Source organism: Bos indicus, chromosome 5 (genome assembly GCF_029378745.1).
Source record: "Bos indicus isolate NIAB-ARS_2022 breed Sahiwal x Tharparkar chromosome 5, NIAB-ARS_B.indTharparkar_mat_pri_1.0, whole genome shotgun sequence".
Taxonomy (NCBI): domain Eukaryota; kingdom Metazoa; phylum Chordata; class Mammalia; order Artiodactyla; family Bovidae; genus Bos; species Bos indicus.
The window spans coordinates 117,634,444-117,655,092 of record NC_091764.1 but is presented as its reverse complement, the minus strand read 5'-3'; the positions used below and the strand labels follow the sequence as shown (position 1 = coordinate 117,655,092).

The 20,649-nt window shown below is 57.1% G+C and overlaps 1 protein-coding gene across 2 annotated transcripts in view; it reads right to left on the bottom strand.

Moving 5' to 3' along the window:
• Positions 1-20,649, bottom strand: part of TBC1D22A (TBC1 domain family member 22A) — a 260,368-nt gene that overhangs the window by 98,163 nt on the left and 141,556 nt on the right. For both annotated transcript variants that reach the window (XM_070790591.1, XM_019961997.2), the window contains exon 9: positions 2,794-2,903. In XM_070790591.1, coding sequence (XP_070646692.1) covers positions 2,794-2,903 — 110 coding nt within the window. The remainder of the gene's footprint in view (positions 1-2,793; positions 2,904-20,649) is intronic.

Sequence of the window (20,649 nt, the reverse complement as noted above, 5' to 3'; positions counted from 1 at the left end):
AGCCTCTGGTGACGGGGTGGACAGCCATCACACGATATAAACCTGAACCTCATCAAGCACAGGGAACGAGCACGAAGACCAGGCTGAGGGTTGTGCTCAACAAAACCAAAAACGAGCTTTCTCAGTGGTTCTCAACCAGGGACTGATGTGATGAAAAGGGTGCTGGAAGAAGGCGCCCTACAAGTTCCGAGAAGCATGGAGAGGAGACGTGTGACCAGGAGCAGGCTCGTGCGCCGAGGCGCGAGAGCAGCCAGGCCCAAGGGGCGCAGACTTTCTAGCCCATTTTCCCTCTTAACCATAAGAGGAAACCTCTTAAGCACCACAGCCTCACAGTGCGTGGTCAAAGACTAAGCCGTGTCCACCTCTTTTCGACTTCCTGAACTGTAGCCCGCCAGGCTCCTCTGTCTATGGGATTTTCCAGGCAAGAATACTGCAGCAGATTGCCACTTCCTTCTCGAGGGGATCTCCCAGACCCAGGGATCGAACCTGTGTCTCCTGCACTGGCAGGCAGATTCCTTCCCACTGCTCCACTTGGGAAGCCCTCACAGGCCCACACACCCGTGATGAATGGTGACAGCACCTGCGAACAATGAGAAGCGCCCCAGGAGCTCGCACGGGGTCGCCAGGGACGGCCTCATCTAAGGGAATTACAGAAGAGCCCCCCAAAGCCCCCAGATGCCCGTAGCGGGCCTCCCTGAATCCCTGTGCACCGGAGGATCAAGTGGAATCAATCATAACCACGTGACAGAAAGACGGATGGCTGCTGCCGGCCTCACGTCTGTTGTACACACACACACACACACACACACACACATGCGCGTGTGCCAGAGAAACATTATGCCTTCCACGCAGCAACCTTGTCAAGAAACCCTTTCATCAGACAAGAAATCTCGGGTGAAAAATGAAAAGCCAGCATCGATTTCTATGTACAGCTGATTTTATTTACAAATAGAAGCCAGATAATCTTGTATTTAAATGGCAGAAGTCCCATCACTCATGATCAGAGAAGTGACATTTGAAATTTATAAAGTTTCACACTACGATTCAATCTCTTTTCCAAGGAGGAAAAGAGTCTGAAGTTTGGGAGGAAAGACTGAAAAATACGAGAACAGTATCAGAGTGGGGAAATGATGAATTGATGCTGGGGCTGAAATACGTCTCCAGCAGGCACATTTCTCTTTACCAGACACAAAATGCGTCCCCAGGAGACCTGAGGGGCTCTCAGACATGAGGTTCCCGTTGTTCAGCTCCAGGAAGGGCTTCTGCTTTCTTTGTCAATTCCTAGGTTAGCAAGGGGAACGGGGATCCACACGGTTTTCTTCAAGAGAATCGTTGTAGCTGATTTACGCGCATTAACCCCAAGGGCCTCAATCTTTTGTTGCCTGCTGTTCAGTCGCTGAGATGTGTTCGACTCTTTGCAACCCCGTGGACTGCAGCACGCCAGGCCTCCCTGTCCTTCAGCGTCTCCCGGAGCTTGCTCACATTCATGTCCATCGAGTCGGTGATGCCATCCAACCATCTCATCCTCTGTCGTCCCCTTCTCCTCCCGCCTTCCATCTTTCCCAGCATCGGGTCTTTTCCAGTGAGTCAGCTCTTGGCGTCAGTCTTTAGACGACACCTTAGAAAAGCCTCACTTGGACCACTTCAAACCAAGCAGCTGAGCTGAGGCCTCTCCAGCCGGTGGGGTCAGGGACACTTGCTGTGACAAGAGCCCCGGAAAAGCCGAGGCTTGTGGGGGACGCTGGTGACAAGAGCATCCCCACGCCCTGTCCTCCCACTCCCGGTGGAAGGACCCCACTTCACCTGGGACAAAGGGGTCCTGGCGGAACCCAAGTCCCCTGCGCAGCCTCCGCCTGGGGCGGCTGTCTTTGCAGCAGACCGTCCTTGAGGGGGTGACCAGAACAAACCTCAGATCAAAGCCCTGCCCCAGGCTTTCCCCTCCAGGTCCCACTCTGCCCCCATGCATGTCCCCAGAGTGATTTTATGCCTGGTAACACGGTGCTCACTCGCCTCTACCTCCACCCCCAGAATGGGCGTGGCACTGGGCACCAGGCGGGCGTCTGAGAAGGCCGTGTGGGAGCCGGCTGAGCCAAACGGGGCCTGCAGCTGGCTCGAGGGCCAGCCAGCTTCCTCAGCCACCTCCTGCTGCACATGAGGCCCCAGCTGCCTTTTGCCCCTGACCTGCCAACTGCGTCCTCCCCAGGCACCTGTGTAAGAGCCTCCCTGCTGATACATGGGGGTGAAGGATTCCATCAAACCGCCATGCCCTGGGGGATTGGCTCCTCTGCGAAAACCTCAGCCAGTAGCCCAGCTGACCTCGGGTCTAGCAGAACCCCACCCACAGGGGCCCCACCCATGGTGGCAGGACGCCCTCCGGCTCTCAGCTCCCTCTGGGACCCAGCACCACGTCCTAGAATGCCAAGGTCCCTGAGCTGAGGATGGCAGGGCGGTGGGGCCAGCCACCCATACGCCCCATGTCACTCTAAATCCGATGCCCTTTAAGAGGCAGGTTCCTCTGAACTCAGTTCCGTGGATAGTGAAACAGCTTGCCACGACGGCCTGCACTACGGGCAGAACCACACAGTCACCAGCTGCAGCAGAGAGGGAGGTGGGCCTAGTGGGGATCGGACTCTGCAGGGGGGGACTGGTCCCTCTGAGCCTGCACCATGCCCGCCACGGGCTCCAGGGGCCCATGTGCGCGCCCAGACAGACGCATGCACGCTCGGCGGCAGAGTCAGGGCTTCAGAAGGCTTGAGCAGCCGTGGCAGGTGGCGGGACCTGGGTGGGACTCACCTGGATGCCGTCCAGCAGCCGGCTCATGCACCAGTACGTGTCAGCCTCCACGTTGCGCAGCACATCCTCAGGCACCCGGGAGATGTCGGCGGAGTCCGCGTCCTCGTCGTCTGCGGGCGGGGGAGGGAGAGACAAGGAGCCGTCAGGCCTCAGGAAGATGTGTGCTCCGCTTACAGGAACGTGCCCCCCTCCCACCCAGGACCCCCTCCCTCCACTTCTCTCACTCTAACTGGATGACTTGTCTTCCACCTCATCACTTAAACAGGCCTCAATTTTAATACCTAATTAGTTGCAGATAATTAATATTCTGAATCTTCTCCAATTAATTAACATAATTAATATATTGTAAAGCGTTGCTTCTTGGGCATTTCACATCCTAAGAAGAGGGGATCTAAAATATATTACTTATTCCTAACTGACATTGGAGTTTTTCCATAAGATTTTTTAAAAATTCTGCTAATGTATTCACAAATTCACTCAGTAATAAGCCCTCTAAAAACCTGCTTCCAAGGTGAGACTTCCCAAAACCACACTGGATAAATATTGCTGCACTGAGAGCAGACACCAAGACAGCAAAGACACAGATGTGTCTGAAAGGAAGAACAGGCAATGGCGCTCTAAGTAATTTCCTTCAAGTACAAAAATCTAATGAGAAAGCATAACTTAAAAGTTTCACAATGCAAAACAGATGCCTCATTGGAATGGCTTATCAGACATTTGAAGAAACTGATTTTAGATCCTTAGAAAAATTGCTATCATCCGGCCTAACATTCATAAATGTTTAAAAAATTGTGTCTCCTATTTCTAAAATGTTATTTACTTTTGTTGTATTTTGCAAATATGCATGGCATCCTTGCAATGAAAATGTTCTCTAAGAAAAGAAACATTTCAGCCTGGAATATATTTAGAAAGTTTTAAGTGGATAAAAATGACAATAATTATAATAATAATAACTGCTAACCTGTATCGAGTGATTATTACATATGCCAGGCACTCCGTCGTGTTTTAAATGCACTGACTCTATTATGGCCACCATTGCACCCCTGGGAAAATGGGGTGCAGAGACGCAACAAGCCAGCCTGGAAATGGGGGGGTCACAGCGTGGACCCGTGTCTGCCCCCAGGCTGTAGCCAGGCCTCTGCACTCAGGCACGCCTCACACCTGACATGGCCGGACCCCCACCCCGCGCGAGACTCGGGGAGCCGTCGTGGACACCCTCCCGCTCTGTTCTCTGTTCACAGCAAAAGTAAGAAAGTGAAAACAGGGCGGGCATTTCCAGGCCGGCAGCCCACAGGAGAGCCGACTGGCTGGGCCCTCAGGAGCCCAGACAGGCTGCCACGGCCCCGACACGCGCACACCCCTCGGGGCACAGCCTCACGGCCATGTACACCACACAGCAGCTCTGGCTCCAAGCCCTGCAGGCCCCTGGGAGCGCATGTGTCCTTCTGTGGAAGGAAAGCAGCCCTCAGCCCCTCCTTCATCTGCTCCCTCACTCACTCAACAGGCCTTTGTCGCTTTGGTCTGGAGCCTTCTTTCATTGAGATATAATTCGAGTGTACAATTCAGTGGGTCTTAGGACCTTCATGGGCTTAGGTGGCGTCGCCACTATCTAACTCCAGAATGTTTTCATCACCCCCAAACACAGCCTGAGCCCAGCAGCAGCCCCTCCCAGCCCCAGGGGCCCCGGGCAGCGTGCTGCCTGCCCCCGGACATCCTGTGTGGCCATCTCAGGCCAGTGGACACGGGCCACACGGCCTGTCCTGTCAGGTGGTCCTCACTGCACACGAGGCTTCCAGGGGTGCCCGAGCCTCCCCTCCTCTCTGGGGGAGAATGACCTCCCACCGCACGCACGGGCCACGTCGTTTATCACCGCTCCTCAGTGGGCACTCCCCACACCCCTACACTCCAGACCCTAGGGTGCAGAGATGAGGAGGAACCAACGCCCCCAAGCAGCTGGCGGATTAAAGGGGGAAACGACTTCAGAAATGGAAAACGGCCAACAGGGAGGGCTTTCTGTTCGCAGCCAGGCCCCGGCGGGCAGACCCACATGGGCTGCCCTCCCCTCTGACGCGGGACTGGGGTGAAATGTGTTTCGAGGCCGGCTCTGGGCTCCCCCCCAGCCCAAGGTGCCCGTGACCCTGCCCTCCGGGGGCTGCAGGCCTCGCTCTGCCCCCAGGCCGGCCCGGCCAAGCACCCGGCCTCGGAACTCTGTCCTGGAGGCCCATGTGCCCATGGGCCCTGAGCGCCCTGGGGACGGAGCCCGCCTGACTCTGCACACGGCGTCTTCTCTGCTGGTTGACAGGCCCCTCCCAGGGCTCCCTGCACTGCGCTGTCTGGGCTGCGGGCACCAGGTCCCGCCCAGCATGACGTCTTCCTGCTTCAAGACTGAGATCACAGACAGGAGTGGAAGTGGCCTCCTCGGGCCACAGACTTCCCTGCTGGGAAAACGGCTTGGGCAGGATCGACTCGGCTTCCCCTGAACCAGAGAGCTGACCACTTTCTAGTCTTAGGGCGCCGGGTCTACAACAACCCAAGGACTCCTTGGGAGTGTCTTTCCTCCACGTCCTCGCTTTCGGGGGTCTCCAGACCATTGAGCTACAGGGCCTCACCCCTCTCCAGGTCAAAGAGGAGGCGGGGCCACCCAGGTCAGGACGGCGGGGGGTGGGCACCTGTGGGAGGCAGGCGGGCGCCACGGCAAATGTTCTTGGTCTGTTTAGCGGGCTTATTATTGGATCCCAGGAAATGTCGCGGCCTATGCCAGGCGTCACTCCCCGCGACAGGCCATTTGTTCCTCTCGGACGTAACGAAGCACTGGCGTTTAACTCGGACAGCCCCCACGCCCGTCTGTCTCCTGCAGGTCGAGAGAATCGGAATGACCCCTGCTGTCAGAATGAGATAAATACCCTCCTGCCAGAGAAGGCGCCCCCAGCACAGCAGAGCACTGGGAACAGTGCAGAACCTTCCAGAAGCCTCGGGCTGGGACTGCAGTCAGAGTCGAGGGACAGAGCAGAAACCACAGCAGCTGCCCTGGCAGGGGGCACAGGGGGGCACTGGCGGTACCGCGGCGGGGGGGGGGGGGGGGCGTGGCTGGACCAGACACCAACAGAAAAGCAAGCGCAGCAAGGCTCTGACTGACAGGCCGCATGCTGACCCCTCAGCGAGCTCACACCACGGGGCGACGCCAGCTCTCGGGGTCAAGACCTCCTGACCCCCGGGTGCACACCTGCCCCCAGAGCTTGCCCGCTGCCCTTACGGCCCGCAGGGCGGTGGGACAGGGGGGCAAGGGGTCTGCACCTCAGGTCAGCGGGACTCGGTGACGACAGAGAGGCCGAGGCCAAGGAGACAGGACATGGAGGTGAAGCATCCCGGCCACCGGCCCGGGTTCAGGGGAAGAGACAGGACCCAAAGGGCAGAGCTGACGAACTCACAGGGACGGCAGAGCAGACTGACCCGACCAGCGCAGGAGGGAGTGAGGCCTGCACGGCTACACGGCAGCAGGCGTGTCCGAGCAGCGGTGCCGCCCCGGGACCTGGGCCGTGTGGACATCCTGACCCAGCCTGTGAAGACGCTGCAGGCGCGGGGGGTGAGGGGCTCCGGGCCCCCAGGATGGAGGGGGGCCCCCACACAGCCTCCCCAACTCCAGGCAGGGCTGAGCCCTCCCACCGCCCCGGGAGCCAGACACTCAGGGCCACGGTGGACTCCAGAAAACGGCGTTTACAACAAACAGCCTACTTAAAATGAGAGAACGTAAACCAAACGGTTCATCAAAACCCGGCCGGATTCCACTCTTACCTTCACCTTTTAATCACAAACGGACATGAACGCCGGCGTGAGCAACGCGGTCTCGAAGCTGCACCAGCCCTCCTCCCCAGCTTGTCCACACACCTCGCTTCCGGGCCAGGCCTGTATCCTGGGGACACCAAGCTGGGGAAAGACCTCTAACCCCACGAGGCCTTCAGAGTGCAGGGGGCAAGCACACAGGCCAACCCCAGGGAGGCGGAAAAGGCGCTGACGGCCACGGTCCCAGGCGGAAGACCCACAGTCCCGAGCGGACCTCAGTGAACACGAAGGCGCACGACAGGGAAGACAGACACTTAATTAGAAACAACCTCGCTCGCCGCCTTGGATCACAGAAAAGCTTTAGGCGAGGGTTTGCATAAATTCTTTGAAAATGCTGTCTGGCCGTCTGATTGTTTAAAAAGCAATTTGAAAAACAACCCCAATCTTTATCAACAGCTCCATTCATATGGAAAACTCCAGAACTGCAGGTCAGACACGACACAAGAACACGGCTTAGACGGCGCCGCAGAGAACCCGGGACGCCCCGCGTGACTGGGGGGCAGGAACCCACCACTCTCTGTTTTCCACGGAAAGGTGCAGAGTAAGAAGTCAGCACCTGCTTTCCTGGTGCAGTTATTTAGCAACGGGCGGGGGGTGGGGGGCCCCCGATGCTGTTTAAGCCACTGGGAGAGTTTAACTAAAAGTCTGTCTGTCCCACAGACAAACAGCCCTGGAGCCAAAGTTCCCCATGGTGGTGGTACTGCCCTTGCAAACCACGAGAGGCTTCAGGGTGTTTGGGGGTCAGAAGGATTAGGGTGAGGGGATCCGCTGGCTTTCGGTGGGGGGTGGTGCCAGCCATCCTCCGCCAGACACAGGAAACAGAAAAATGGAAGAACAGAGCCTCGTATGGAGAAAACCACACAGGGATATGAGGGCTGCTTTGAAACATCCAAAATCCGTCTTGGGTAAATATAAAGCAGGACTCTCCTGTGCACCCTTCCGTGTCCAGAAGAAAGAAAAGGTGAGTGGGGAAAGAACAGGCAGGGTGAGGAGCTCGAGTCCTGGGACACCACGACGAAGAGGCAGTCATGACGGCCGCCACCACCGACAGTCAGACGGACAGACAGGTGGACGGAGGGCTTCTCCTGCGTTTCCACAGTGTGTCCTCTGCGCCGGGGTCTGTTTCATGGGAAGACGCCCACAGGGGAGAACACCCCACCCGGCAGACGCGGGGCTTATGGGCAGGGAAGGTGCCGGGCGGGGCAGAGCCAGAGTCGGGGCTCGTCCGCTGGGCATCGTGGCCGCGCTGGACCAGGCGAGGGGGCCGGGGCCTCTGACTCCACGCGGACAGGAGGGAAGAGCCCTGGTAGCTAGCCTCCTGGCACGGCGACAACTCGGGAGAGGCAGGGCTTCCTGCAGAAGAACAGTAGCCCCCGTCCTCTCCTCCATCAGCAAGAGAGCCGGTCCCTGCACAAGCTCCCCGAGCTGCGACATCCTGAGCGGGGCCCCCGCGGCCTCCCTCTGCCCCCAGGAGACCCGGCATGGGCAAGGCAGGGGACACGGGCTGGGGCCTCACTCACGGGGATGGGGACCAGGGAGCTCTCAGCGGGCGTCCCCACGAGGTAAAAGCAACAGGGTGGCCTGCCAACCAGAAAGGGGAGACGGCTCACAGTTAAACACCACCAGGACGCTCGCGGGTCCCCAGACACCCACACAGGATCCCACCCACACAGGCTGGAGGGCGCCTCCCGCACCACCAGCTTCAGGAGGAGAGCCGGCCCTGCTGGGGACAAGCGAGGGCGGGGAAGGGGCCAACGCGGCCGTTATGACCACGTCCATCACCCACCATGCTCGAGCCCTGCCTGCAATGAGCCTCTTGGGGTAATCGGGAGCTTAACTGGCGATCAGAAACACCCCCTTCTCTATCAGCAAGCTGGAGCCACTCTGTGGTCTAATCTTCCGCGCATCCCTCGACCTGGAAGGTTTAAATTTGAAACGCTGACACTCTGGTGATGGAGACTCCGGCACTTAATTACATAGGTTTGGGCTCCAATGTAGGGGAAAAGTCCTGCTTTGGCGAGAGAGGCGTCTCAAGACCATAAATTCACGAAAACTCCTTGGCCCGGCACAAATGACAAGCGTGATGATCAGACTGGCTGAGCAGTAGGAATGCTTAATTCTAACATAAGTAACATAAAGGCAGCTCAAGGGTACAGATCACAGGCCGTAAGAGCTTCCGATTCTGCGATGGGGTTGAAGACCCGCAGCCCTCGGCCGTGGGCAGACGAGGACCACGGGTCAAGGACAAAACAAGGATGACGCGCTCCCTCGGGTCAGGCAGGCCAGCACCCTTCGGCCACGGCCGACTGTCCGCCTCCTGGCCCTGACAGGGACCCTGATGACAAGGACCCGCCTCTCACCACCAGCGGGGCTCTGTTCCTGTCCCCTCGCGCCCCTGCACACCCCTGTCATGGGTCTCCAGCCCCGCGGAGCGGCAGCCCGAGCAGAAGGCACGGCTCTGGGGGACAGGACACGGGGAGTGGGGGCGGTGGGCAGGCAGCCGCAGGTCTCCTCCTGGAAAAATGCAGTATCTCACCCCAGGGCCAAGGCCTCTGGGAGCACTTGGGAAAAGGACAAGGTTGGCGTGGGGACTGAGATCAGGCGTGAAGGGAAGCTTCGGTATCCTTGTGACTCTTGCTTTTATAATGTCGTTTTGATAAAAAGAACAATGCTTAATCTCACAGCATTCTTTTGGCTTGATGGGCTCTTTGATTTTTCCCATTACGCTGTGAGTAGAGGTTTGGTAGTGGAACTGCCATTGGTTGAAATACTGATTGATTCTCTTAACTCGTATTGAGTACTTGTTTGTGCAAGAAAACGTGGGGACAGGAAAAAGGTAAAGATGAAACAGAACCACCTGCAGAGCCTGGAGGAAGCGGGGACCAGGCACACGCTCACTCACCGACTCACCGATTCACTCGCTCTCTGTCTATCCATCTCCTTCACTGACCTGATTCATCTCTGGGGGGGCGCACCGCACACGGCCATGTCTGCGAACAAAGAAACTGCCGTGTGCAGAGTGAGCGGAGACCGGGCTCAGACACAGCCGGCAGCCGCGTGGACGTCCACACGGCCAGGCCGGGCCAGAGGTCCTGAGGCTCCAGGGCACCCGGCCCAGAGCTGGCCTTCCTTAGCGGGAAGGGGGGCTGTGGAGACCTCGGTGCCCTGGAGTCAGTGCGCACAGGGCAGGGCAGCAGGGATCTGGTGGAGGACAGTGCTGTGGGCGGAAGAGACGCTCCCAACCAGAGCCTGTGAGCCGCCACCGCCACCTGAGTGTCTAGGCTGCACGACACCCCCACCAGTGAAGGCACTGCCAGGGAACACGTCAGCTCCACGCCGTGAAATGCCAGACACTGCCATCACCTGCAGAGGACAGGGGCAGGCCGGGTCGCGGCACTGCCCGGCTACATTTCTACAGCACGCGTCACCAGCTGCATCCCTCCCCACGGCTGCACCTGCGTGCCTGTCCCCCAACTGCAGTAAGAGCTCCGAGAGCAGGGCCATGCCCACCTCACTCTCCATGTCCCCAGCCCCTCCACTCACACACAGCAGACACCCCCAAACCCCCTACCAAGTGCCTGACGGCCTGCTGCCAGAGACCCACGGTCCAGGAGGGAGGGGGCACTCCACCTACAACTCGGCCCAGAGCATGGCACGTACGCCAGCACGCTCTATGAAGAGCAAGAAAAGAGTTTACCCGAAGTCTCTGGCTAAAGGAAATATCCAATTTATCACTGAACTTAAGCTTCAACACTTTGGCCACATGATGCAAAGGGCCGACTCATTGGAAAAGACCCTGATGCTGGGAAAGACTGAGGGCAGGAGGAGAAGGGGACGACAGAGGACAAGGTGGATGGATGGCATCACTGACCCAATGGACATGAGTTTGAGCAAGCTCCGGAGTTGGTGATGGACAAGGAGGTCTGGCATGCTGCAGACCACAGGGGCACAAAGAGTCGGACACAACTTAAGAGACTGAACAACGAACAATAACTTGCTTCCACGAATGGCAACGCAAACCAGTCAGTGAAGGAGGATTCGTTCACACTGAAGAAGGCGTTCTTCCAAATGAGGTCACGTGCAACCTGCTCCAACAGCCTCCTTCCCACAGAAGCCCAGGGCTCTCTGAACAGGCCAAGCTCCTCTGATCCGGAGGCTCCCTGAAAGACTTCAGCAGGTGCTGACCTCACCTTTGAGAATCACGGGCACACCGTCTCAGGAAAACAGCTCCCCAGGGCCCACCTCTCCCAGGAGAGCAGGCCCTCTTCAGCTCCTGCCCTCTCCCTCGCTCAAGAATCAGAAGCGGGGCATACACGGCCTTCCCGGGGCTCACAAAGATCATGAAACCCACGCCATTCATCTGAGACACACCAGTGCCTGGACACTCACATGCTCACAGGATGAACCCTCCCACACCTCCTCACTGCATTAAAGGGCTCAAGCCCCTCATTACTCTAACGAGGAAAGGGGTGGAGGACTTCGGGTTAAGACCTTTCTGACCGCGCGTCTCCAAACAGAAGCAGATTCTATAGACAGGCTCGTCCTTCAGGAGGCGGACAGCAGTCATTTAAACAGAGAATGAGCTTTCTGGAGTCATGATCATCTGATGAAGACAAACTGATCATAAATCAATCCACTCAATTGATTTACTCCCTTTATGCAATTAAGTCAAAAATAATTCCTCAAAGGATAAACGGGTCTTTAAATCAATCAGCAAAATGCTCGCTCACTCAAATCATCACTAATGCAGCCAGATGGAAAGAAAAAGCTGACCAACAGGAGACCCTCCTTGTTCCCGAGGGTTTGGGTGGACTGCACTCAGAGGGGCTGGAGGAAAGCTTGGGGTGCGGCAATGGGGCAGAAAGTCGCCCCCAGAGGGGCGTGTAGAGGCGCTTCCCCCAGCGTGACGCTGGAATTCTGACTTCTCAGCTCAGAGAAAGACCATCCCAGGGAAAAGCCTAGCACAAAAGGGAAACCCGGTCTAGATCACCACAGTCAAATATAAAATGGTCGTAAGCGAAAAACTGAGAAAGTAAAACGAACTGGATAAACATCTGCAGCACGGCACAGGCCAGGGAGAGACATCAAACAAGCTACAGAGAACTGCCTCCCAGCAAGAAAAATACACACGCAAGCCCGGCGAAAACGAGGGGACACCTGGAAAGGACACTTACGAAAAAGTCAAACACGAGGAAGCGATCAGCAGCACTAGCTATCAATAAACTCAAATAAACATAACCAATTTAATAAACATAAAACGGTAATATTTCACAGTTTAAAGTACCCACCACGGGTACAGGGGAAGAGAAACAGACTCGGGACCCCCGCGGGGCACTCACAGTACAGGTGTTCTGCTCAGGGAAGGACGCACAGGCTCGGGCACAGCGGGTCAGAGGCCACGAGTGCCCACGGAGCTCTGCAGCGCCCAGGCGGGAGGCAGGGCTGAGCGGGGCCCGCAGTCCTGTCCCACCACCCTGGGGTCTGCCGGAGGAGCTGGGCTTCCCCACCCAGGCCCCAACATCCCAACTCCATGAAAACAGGCGGGGCACCCCAGGCCCAGGTCAGGATGAACTCGGTGCTGTTCCACCCGACTACCAAGGCCACAATGAGAGCCCAGACGCGCTCTCCAGGAAGTCACTCCGTGAGCACCTTGGCTGCTGGGGGACAGAGATCCTTCTGTGCCAGCCCATTAGAAGAGCCAGCAGCCCCACCTTACAGGCATGAGTCTGAGCAAACTCCGGGAGATGGCAAAGGACGGGGAAGCCCAGAGCGCTGCAGTCCATGGAGTCACAACCAGTCGGACACAACTGAGTGACTGAACAAAAACAAAGCTGAGTGGCCTCCTTTCCACATTGTTTGGAAACAAACTTCTGTTCAAAATAATCTAATCCATTGTGCGGCTCTCCAATTTGTCCACAAGAGGAAATTTTCCCTCAACAAGAGCCCTGGGGCCTCCTTTAAAATATGGGGCCCTTCCTTCCCTGCTGGTCAGGTGGCCTCCCAGCTCACAGCCCAGCAAATGCTTCGGGTCCCCGCAGCCTGGGAGGGGAGTCAGCCTCTGGGTGTCAAGAAGGTCCTCAGAAGGCCTGGCTGCAGGCAAGTCCCACAAGTGGGCCTCTTCTAATTCGTCCAGGCATCTGTTTTGCAAGCAGCACGCCTGTTCTCCACCCCGCCTGTAGGAGCGTTCAGATGCAGAAGGGTGTTGCAGGTGGTGGCCCCGCCTTCCTGCACGGCTGGCACAGAACAACTGTGGCCACTGATTGGGTGGTGGGGAGCCCCCCACACCACAGAAAGGCATGTCCCACACTCGGGTCACAGCTCCCGAGTCCCAGGCGGACCGTCCACGCCGTGTCCCACACTCAGTCACAGCTCCCGCGTCCCAGGTGACCATCCACGCCGTGTCCCACACGCAGCCTGCAGCTCCCATGTCCCAGATGGACCGTCCACGCCGTGTCCCACACTCGGGTCACAGCTCCCGTGTCCCAGGTGGACCGTCCACGCTGTGTCCCACATGCAGCCTGTAGCTCCCACATCCCAGGTGACTGTCCACGCCGTGTCCCACAGTCAGGTCACAGCTCCCACGTCCAAGGTGGACCATCCACGCCGTGTCCCACACTCAGTCACAGCTCCCACATCCCAGGTGACTGTCCACGCCGTGTCCCACGGTCAGGTCACAGCTCCCACGTCCCAGGTGGACTGTCCACGCCTGTCCCACACTCAGCCCGCAGCTCCCTCGTCCCAGGTGGACCATCCACGCCGTGTCCCACACTCAGTCACAGCTCCCGCGTCCCAGGTGACCGTCCATGCCCTACAGAAGCACAGCAACTCCTGCAGACCCAAGACCCCAGCAGGGGGAGGGCAGGGGCAGCCACAAGCTTCTCCCAAGAGCCCTCGGGTGGACTGAGGGGCTGGACGCCTGGCTCCATGCCTGCTTTGAGCCCATGCCCAGGCTGAGGACGAGGGCACAGGGACGGCCTCGCTGGGCCCCCAGACCAGCCCAAAGGCCTCACGGCCTGTCCAGGGCAGAGCCTGGGCTGGGCGCATGGTCAACCTCGTCAGCAGAGTCACCCAAGCCGCCACGCGGCCATCGCCCTGCGCACCTGGAGGCCAAGAGGAGAAGCCGACACGGACACGGGTCCTCGAGGGACACAGTCCTGCTCCCCAGTCACAGAAGAAAAGCTGATGAGCTCACACCTTTAAATAAAGGGCAAGTTAGCCACAAATTAGCTGTCATCTCAAATGCAACCAGGCCACTGAGTATTCCAGCATTCCAGCTCACCCCAGTTTTTTCTACGCGGAGTTTTCTCTCAGCTTTTTCTGTAGCGATGGTTGCATTATAAATATAAACATGCGTCCTGCTGGAAGCTGGCCTTGGTGGTGAGGGTTTTCCACTCTATCACATGCCCTTTGAAGCCATCTTTCAGGATGCTGGTTAACAGGCCGGGCCTGGAGCTCTGCCGGCTCCATAACCACCTCGCTGCCCTGGGTTGCAACGTCATCTGAAGACTTCTCCACTATCAGGACCGCATCCGTGGACATCTTTCTTGCACAAGGGGTCTGATCCACGTTGAGAATCGTTTGCTTACAACAAGCATCTCAGATGAAACTGGCAGGTGAAGAGTAAGTACATTTTCAGGGCTCCTGGCAAATCTTACTAAAATATTTTGAAGGAGCATTTGGAATTTACACCATAGCCAGGATGCCCAAGATTGTGGCCCCACCATCTTTCATCAGCGGTTCCTTCTTTCCACCTCTGGGAAGGCTCAAACAGCTCAGTAAAATGAGGTTTAATTTGCACTGTTTTGCATTCTGGTGAGGTTTCACGTTTTCGCGGCTGCTCCTTAAGCCCATTTCGGACTCACTGAGTTATCAGCGCAGCCCTGAGGCGGGGGGCGGAGGTGGGCACTCACCCCCAGGAGCGGGCTCTCCGGGTTGGGATTTCAGACCCCCGGTCTCCTGCTAAGCGCAGCCCTCGGGGCAGAGGCCAGGCCTCCCAGCAGACGGGAAGGGAACCAACTGGCCCAGCTCACCACAGTTGCAGGATCCCAGTTGCCCCGAGGAAACACGTAGAAACTGAGGAACCCAAATCACAATACCCCAGATGAATCTGTCAAAATACACACACACACAGACACACACACACCTCCCCCGACTGCGGGCTGGCGGCCTGTGCCCGCACGTGGGTGCCTCTGTAACCAGGAGGGCACAGCACTGGGGCTGCTCTCCCTCCAGTGTCTGGGCTTCCTGGGGATGCAGTCTGTCCACGGGCTACGGGGGGAGACCCCCGACCAATGCCTGAGCCCCATGTCCGGGGGAGGCGGGTGAGAGGTCACTGAAGGAGGGGCTGTGTTAACCTTCTCTCCAGCCTCTATCAACCCAGCTGCCTGAAGAAACGATGGAGTCGCTTCTCTGTCATGTTTGTGCTGGGATTACAAAACGCAAAATTAGGGGTGTGGGCCCTGGGACACTGTGAGCCATGCAGAAAAGGGGAGCTACAGGGTCACCGTGACTACAGCCTGTCACAGTCTCTCGGTTGGTCTCGTGAACACAGAACACGCCACCCAGAGCCAGGCTGCTCCCATAAGTGCTGAGGATGGGCCTAAAAACGCCCGAGCCACTTGAAAAGCTCAATGTTCCACGGATATAAAATCACACAGAAACGCATCACAATCTGCAGGCGCTGGTGACCTTGTGTGCTGGTCCTGGTGGAATCCAAGTGTGAATCCACGGCCATCACTCAACTTGAAGTGAAGTGATAATCAGTCGTGTCCAACTCTTCACGACCCCATGGACTGCAGCCCACCAGGCTCCTCAGTCCATGGGATTCTCCAGGCAAGAGTACTAGAGTGAGTTGCCATTTTCTTCTCCAGGGGATCTTCCCGACCTAGGGATTGAACCCTGGTCTCCTGCACTGCAGGCTGATTCTTTACCAGCTGAGCATGGGAGCACAACTTCAGAAACACTTAGATGATGCTTGACCTCCATTTCCTACGTTTATCTGAAATTCCTCACTTGTTTTTAAAAAGTTAGACTATTTTTATGTGTTGGTATCTTGAATGTGTTTACTCAAGGGCAGTTAAGAGACTCAACGCAATGCTACAGCTGCCCGGAACAGAGAAGACCCAACACCAACCAACGAACAGTATTTGCAGAGAAAATGAGAAGAGGAGGGTTTGTCAGAGCAAAGCTTCAGCGGCCTGATCGTTCCGTGGTCATTCTCCACGAGCACCACTGAACTCTCCATGCCCGGAGTCCTGGGCAAGGGTTTCTGTTTTGTGCTTTGAGGAAATCTGTTCTCTTAGCTGGAGACTGGCCATTCTCTTCTCTTCAGATGTGTGTGTCTGGTACTGACCACGGGGCCTGCTCACTGTAGGCTGGCTTGAGGGTCCTTAAGCCCAGTATCAAAAAGATGCCAAGAAAACAGATTTCTAAACAGGGGCTCCCCTGTGCCTCGCACACGAGGCCGGTCAGGGTGTAGTTAATGTGCCACCGCCCACGAGCTCAGGTGAGGACAAGCGTGGTTAAGGGGAGGCATGCAGTTAAGGAGCTCGGACGCCCGGGGAGCTGTATCCCAGCCCTGGGAGAATACAGGCTGCAGCCAGGAGTGAGGGCCTTGCTTCCAGAAACTCCCCCAAGGTCAGTATGTCCTCGGACAAAGCAAAGATGGGACATCACTCTTGAGGAGTGGCCAAGCCTGCTGCCGTCCCCGGAACCCAGAGAGAGAAGTGCCTGGCAGACGGGGGTGGAGAAGTCCTAGCTGCCCATGCAGAGCTGGTCCTCACCCTCGCCAGGGGCCTTGCAGATGGGGGCTGGCTGGGCGTTGGAGGAGGGATTCTGAAATAACATGTCTCAACAGCTCAAAATGTCCATAAGGCACAGCTCTCCAACAAGAATGTCACCCGAGGTGGCGGGGGTCCTCTGCCCGCCCACAGACAGCCCCTGGTCCCGCCCCCATGGAAAGACAGGACCAAGCACCCAGGGATGCGTGGGGTTACAGTGCTAGCTGCAGCGGACCTCGGAACGAGGGGAGTGCTGAGAAGGGACTCGGGGGACAGGGCTGGCACAGCGCTGGGAACAGGACAGCTAGCTGCCAGGTGCCAGCCACAAGGAGAACCAGAAGGACCCGGGCCAGGTGTTGATGCCTCTGGGCTGACACGCCCCCAGGAGGCCAGCCGTGAGCACCTTGGAGAGCAGGCACAAGAAGGGGCCCAGGGCTGGGAGCCCCGCCACCACGGTGCCATCACCCGCCTCCAGGGGCAGCTGCTGCGCTGAGGACACTGCCCCCAGCCTGGACAAAGGCAGGAGACGTGCGGGGTACTGGTGGGGGGGTGCAGGCCCGGCAAAGCTCCTGTCCCTTACCCTCTCCAGGGTGCGTCCTCCTGTCGGACAGTCCCTCGGGGGCTGGACCCCTGCAGAGCTAATCCCCAGCCCTGGCGGATCCGTGTCCACGGAGCTGCTCAGCTCCACCTGCTGACCCTTGCTGGTCTGCACTGTCGGGGCCCAGGTGGAGGGGGGCGTTTCCACTGGCCCCCAGCCCCCAGGCCTCAGTGTGCAGACTGGGCGACAGCTCGATGAAGACAGAGGCCCCAGCCTGACTCCAGGCCCCTGTGGACTCTGGAGCAGGGCCTCCACCAGGCACCCGGCCGGATCTCCCCGCCTGCCCGCAGCCTGCCCTGCGCTGGGTGCCCACCTCTGTACCTCCCTCCACCGCCTGCCTGACTAGCTCACATCCTTCAGGACCTAATCCAGGCCGCTCCTGCTCCTTGCCAGCGGCGGAGAGGACCTAAATCTGAGGTCCCGGAGAACGGTGACGCCCTCCCACGGGAGCCCTCACATGTGAGTGAGAGGAGATGCTCCTGCCAGAGCCCAGAGGCCTCCACTCTCCCCGCTGCAGGGGCGCACACGGCCTCACCGACACAACACTCGCCTGGACGCGAGGGCAGCCCCCACCTGCCGGCCCAGCCTCACCACCTTGGGGCTGGACCAGACATCAGACACAGGAGGGCAACCCCACCAACTGAAGGGCGGCAGGCTGACCCAAGAGAGGGTCTTCTGTCTGGCTACGCCAGGGAAGCGATCTTGCTAACAGCACATTTATTATGACACACGATCCTTGAAAATAATGGTGTGTATCCTGAGGGATACAGAATGTATATAAAGAAAAGTGCCCGGAAACGCACGATACGGCTTCAGCGGACATCGTGGTATAGTTCACTGCGTCACGGTTTGGTCCGTAACGCTCCTACATACGCACATTGTTTAATAAACCAGAACTGAGACTGAATGTGAGGTTCGAGGCCCCACTGCTTTTGTGTATGCTTTGGTCATTTTCACATACTGAAAACACACGGAAATCACGCACCTCCGCTGGCTTATGCGTCCTCTACGGCTGGACGCGTGGGTTTGTCTGGCGCCTCTGCAAGGACAAAGGCCTCGACACCGAACCCCCAGCCCGGTCTCCGCGCCTTCCCCCGCCTCCTCCAGACAAGGAGGCGCCCGAGCCTTTCGGGACTCAGAGATTACGGGGTGTCAATCTCATCACACCTCAAAAGCACTGAGCATTATCTTCTTTAATCGTGGCTAATTTGCTAGACAAAGATAGAACTGCATTATTGGTTTGATCTGCATTTTCATTACAGGGATGCTAGACTTTGGTGTTTTTTTTTAGAGTATTATTCATTTGTGGTAGCATTTTGCAACATTCCTCCTCATTTCCAGAAAGAATCTTTAAAACTGTATGTTTGCTATTCACAGACGTAAGAAATGGTTCACAAAGATAAACAGTGTCACAAAACCCCACCAGCAAGGAGAGGCGCGGAGCAGCAGAGCAGAGGTTGCTGCGGGAACATAAACACCGCTTCTGTGGGCACGGAACGCTCCCGGCACCACCAAACAAAGCAAACATTTCTGGTCAACCTGAGGCCACCTTTCCACGGAAGGATAAAAGAGAACTAAAATCAGGATGCTGTTCTGGGGAGGCTAGAGAATAATTTATTTTGTTTGGCCTTTCTTACCCAATTCAACATCAGTGTATTTTTAATCAAATATATCAATATGTACTAATTAACCCTGCGTGGGGTGACTCAAAATTAACCAACCGCTTCAATAATAAATCAAAAAACTATAATTGGTATTTTAATTTTTTATAAGTAACATACCATGTAACACCAGAGTGAATACTCTACCACCACCATATAATTACACCACAACATACTCTGAGGCCCATCCTTCACGCTGTTATTAGACTCATAAAATATGCTTCCAAAATGAGAAAAAATAGCTGTCAAGAACTGCATCTTATTATTCAACTATTAAACTTTCTTAATCATCAATCAGTTTAATTGCTCCTGACACAGGTTATAAATAACATTTTGTGGTTCAACAGAACCCTACACGGGTAACCCCATCGTCCCCGGGGCTGAAGAGGAAAAACCCCTCCCGGGATATTCCAGCAGCGCCTGCTTAGCCTTCACTGTCGTTTCCATTTCAATCGGATGTAGCATTCCGAGGCGTGTTGCAGATTTAGGCTGAAGATGTTAAGAATCACTGTATGTAACTGCCTGGCATTATTCTCAATTAGATCCCTAATGGGCAGACGACCCTTTTCACCTGGTCCAAACCAGCAGCTGAATGCAGACATGACTGCCTGGCTGTGTCCGGCTGCTGTGAGCTCTGGTCCCTCCTCCGACCACCGGCTCGGGGTCCCAAGTTCCGGCCCTGGGTGCCCAGCTTGGCTGCAGCGGATGCAGAGAGGGGACGCAGCTGTGCCTCAGGGGACGGAACACGGAGGGGCGGCGAGAAGGAAAGGCGGGACTCTGGGGTCTTCCCGTCAGCGACGCCGCGTGCCAGGCTGCACACGACAGCACATCACCCGTCTGCACGGGGCCCTGCTCTCACGGGGGCAGGGACCCACTGCATGCCCGGCGGCCTGCTGTCTATGGAACGCGCTCACTCGGGCCTGTTCTCCCTGGAAGAACTCTATGACCACGGTAGTCGGCCAGCTATGCAGAGATCTGTGTCAGTGGTGGTCTTCCCTGATAAGGTGAAGGCTGGAAAGCCCCCGAGTGACACCCCCGACACAGGCACCAAAGGGGCGCCTGAGACACGCCGGCTGAAGGCCGCACGGCCAGCCTGCCCCAGGCCTGAACGGACAGGGAGGCGGGCAGTGAGCGTCCCGCGGGAGAAGGCGGAGCCAGCAAGGCTGCACCGAGGAGGAAGCCCGCTGACCTCACACTAGGACGATGGGCCGGGTTAGCTTCCAGAGGATTCCACAAATCCTGAGAAGTGGAACAAAAATAATAACCACAGCAGACTTCCTGCAGAAACGAGGCAGGACGAGAGGCAACACAACGATGCTGAAGCGCTGGAAGGAAAACGGGCAACCCGGGTTTCTAGACTCGGTGAAGAATACCTGTCGTGTGGCCAAACGCTTCTTGAGACCAAAACGAGAAAGAGCTACACTACAAAAAACGCTGAAGAAAGCTCTTCGGGCAGAAAGAATACTATCCAAGGGGGAAAGACAGAGATCTACCCAGAGAACGAGGGTGACAGGCCACGGGGCGTGGAGGCGAGCGCGAAAGGTATTTTCAAAAGGTAATTGACCAGAGCACACCCGTCATGAAGATCTTGGCTTCTATTTATAAAACCATTCTCCAATCACAGGGACTGGGCTCCCTGGAGAAGTGGACACACACACACACACACACACACACACACACAGGGCTGTGTCAGAGGGACCCAGGCACCAACTAAAACAGCGCCCAATGGCCAGAGCTGGAACATTTAGAACAAAAGATAATCTAGGGCTACTGGACTATAACCCGAAACGTAAAGGAAACATCCCCGAAGCCAGGCAGGCAGGGGACGGACACGCCCGGGCCAGGCCAGCAAGGGGACGGACACGCCCGGGCCTGGCCAGCAGGGGGACGGACACGCCCGGGCCAGGCCAGAAAGGAAGGGGACGGACACGCCCGGGCCAGGCCAGCAAGGAAGGGGACGGACACGCCTGGGCCTGGC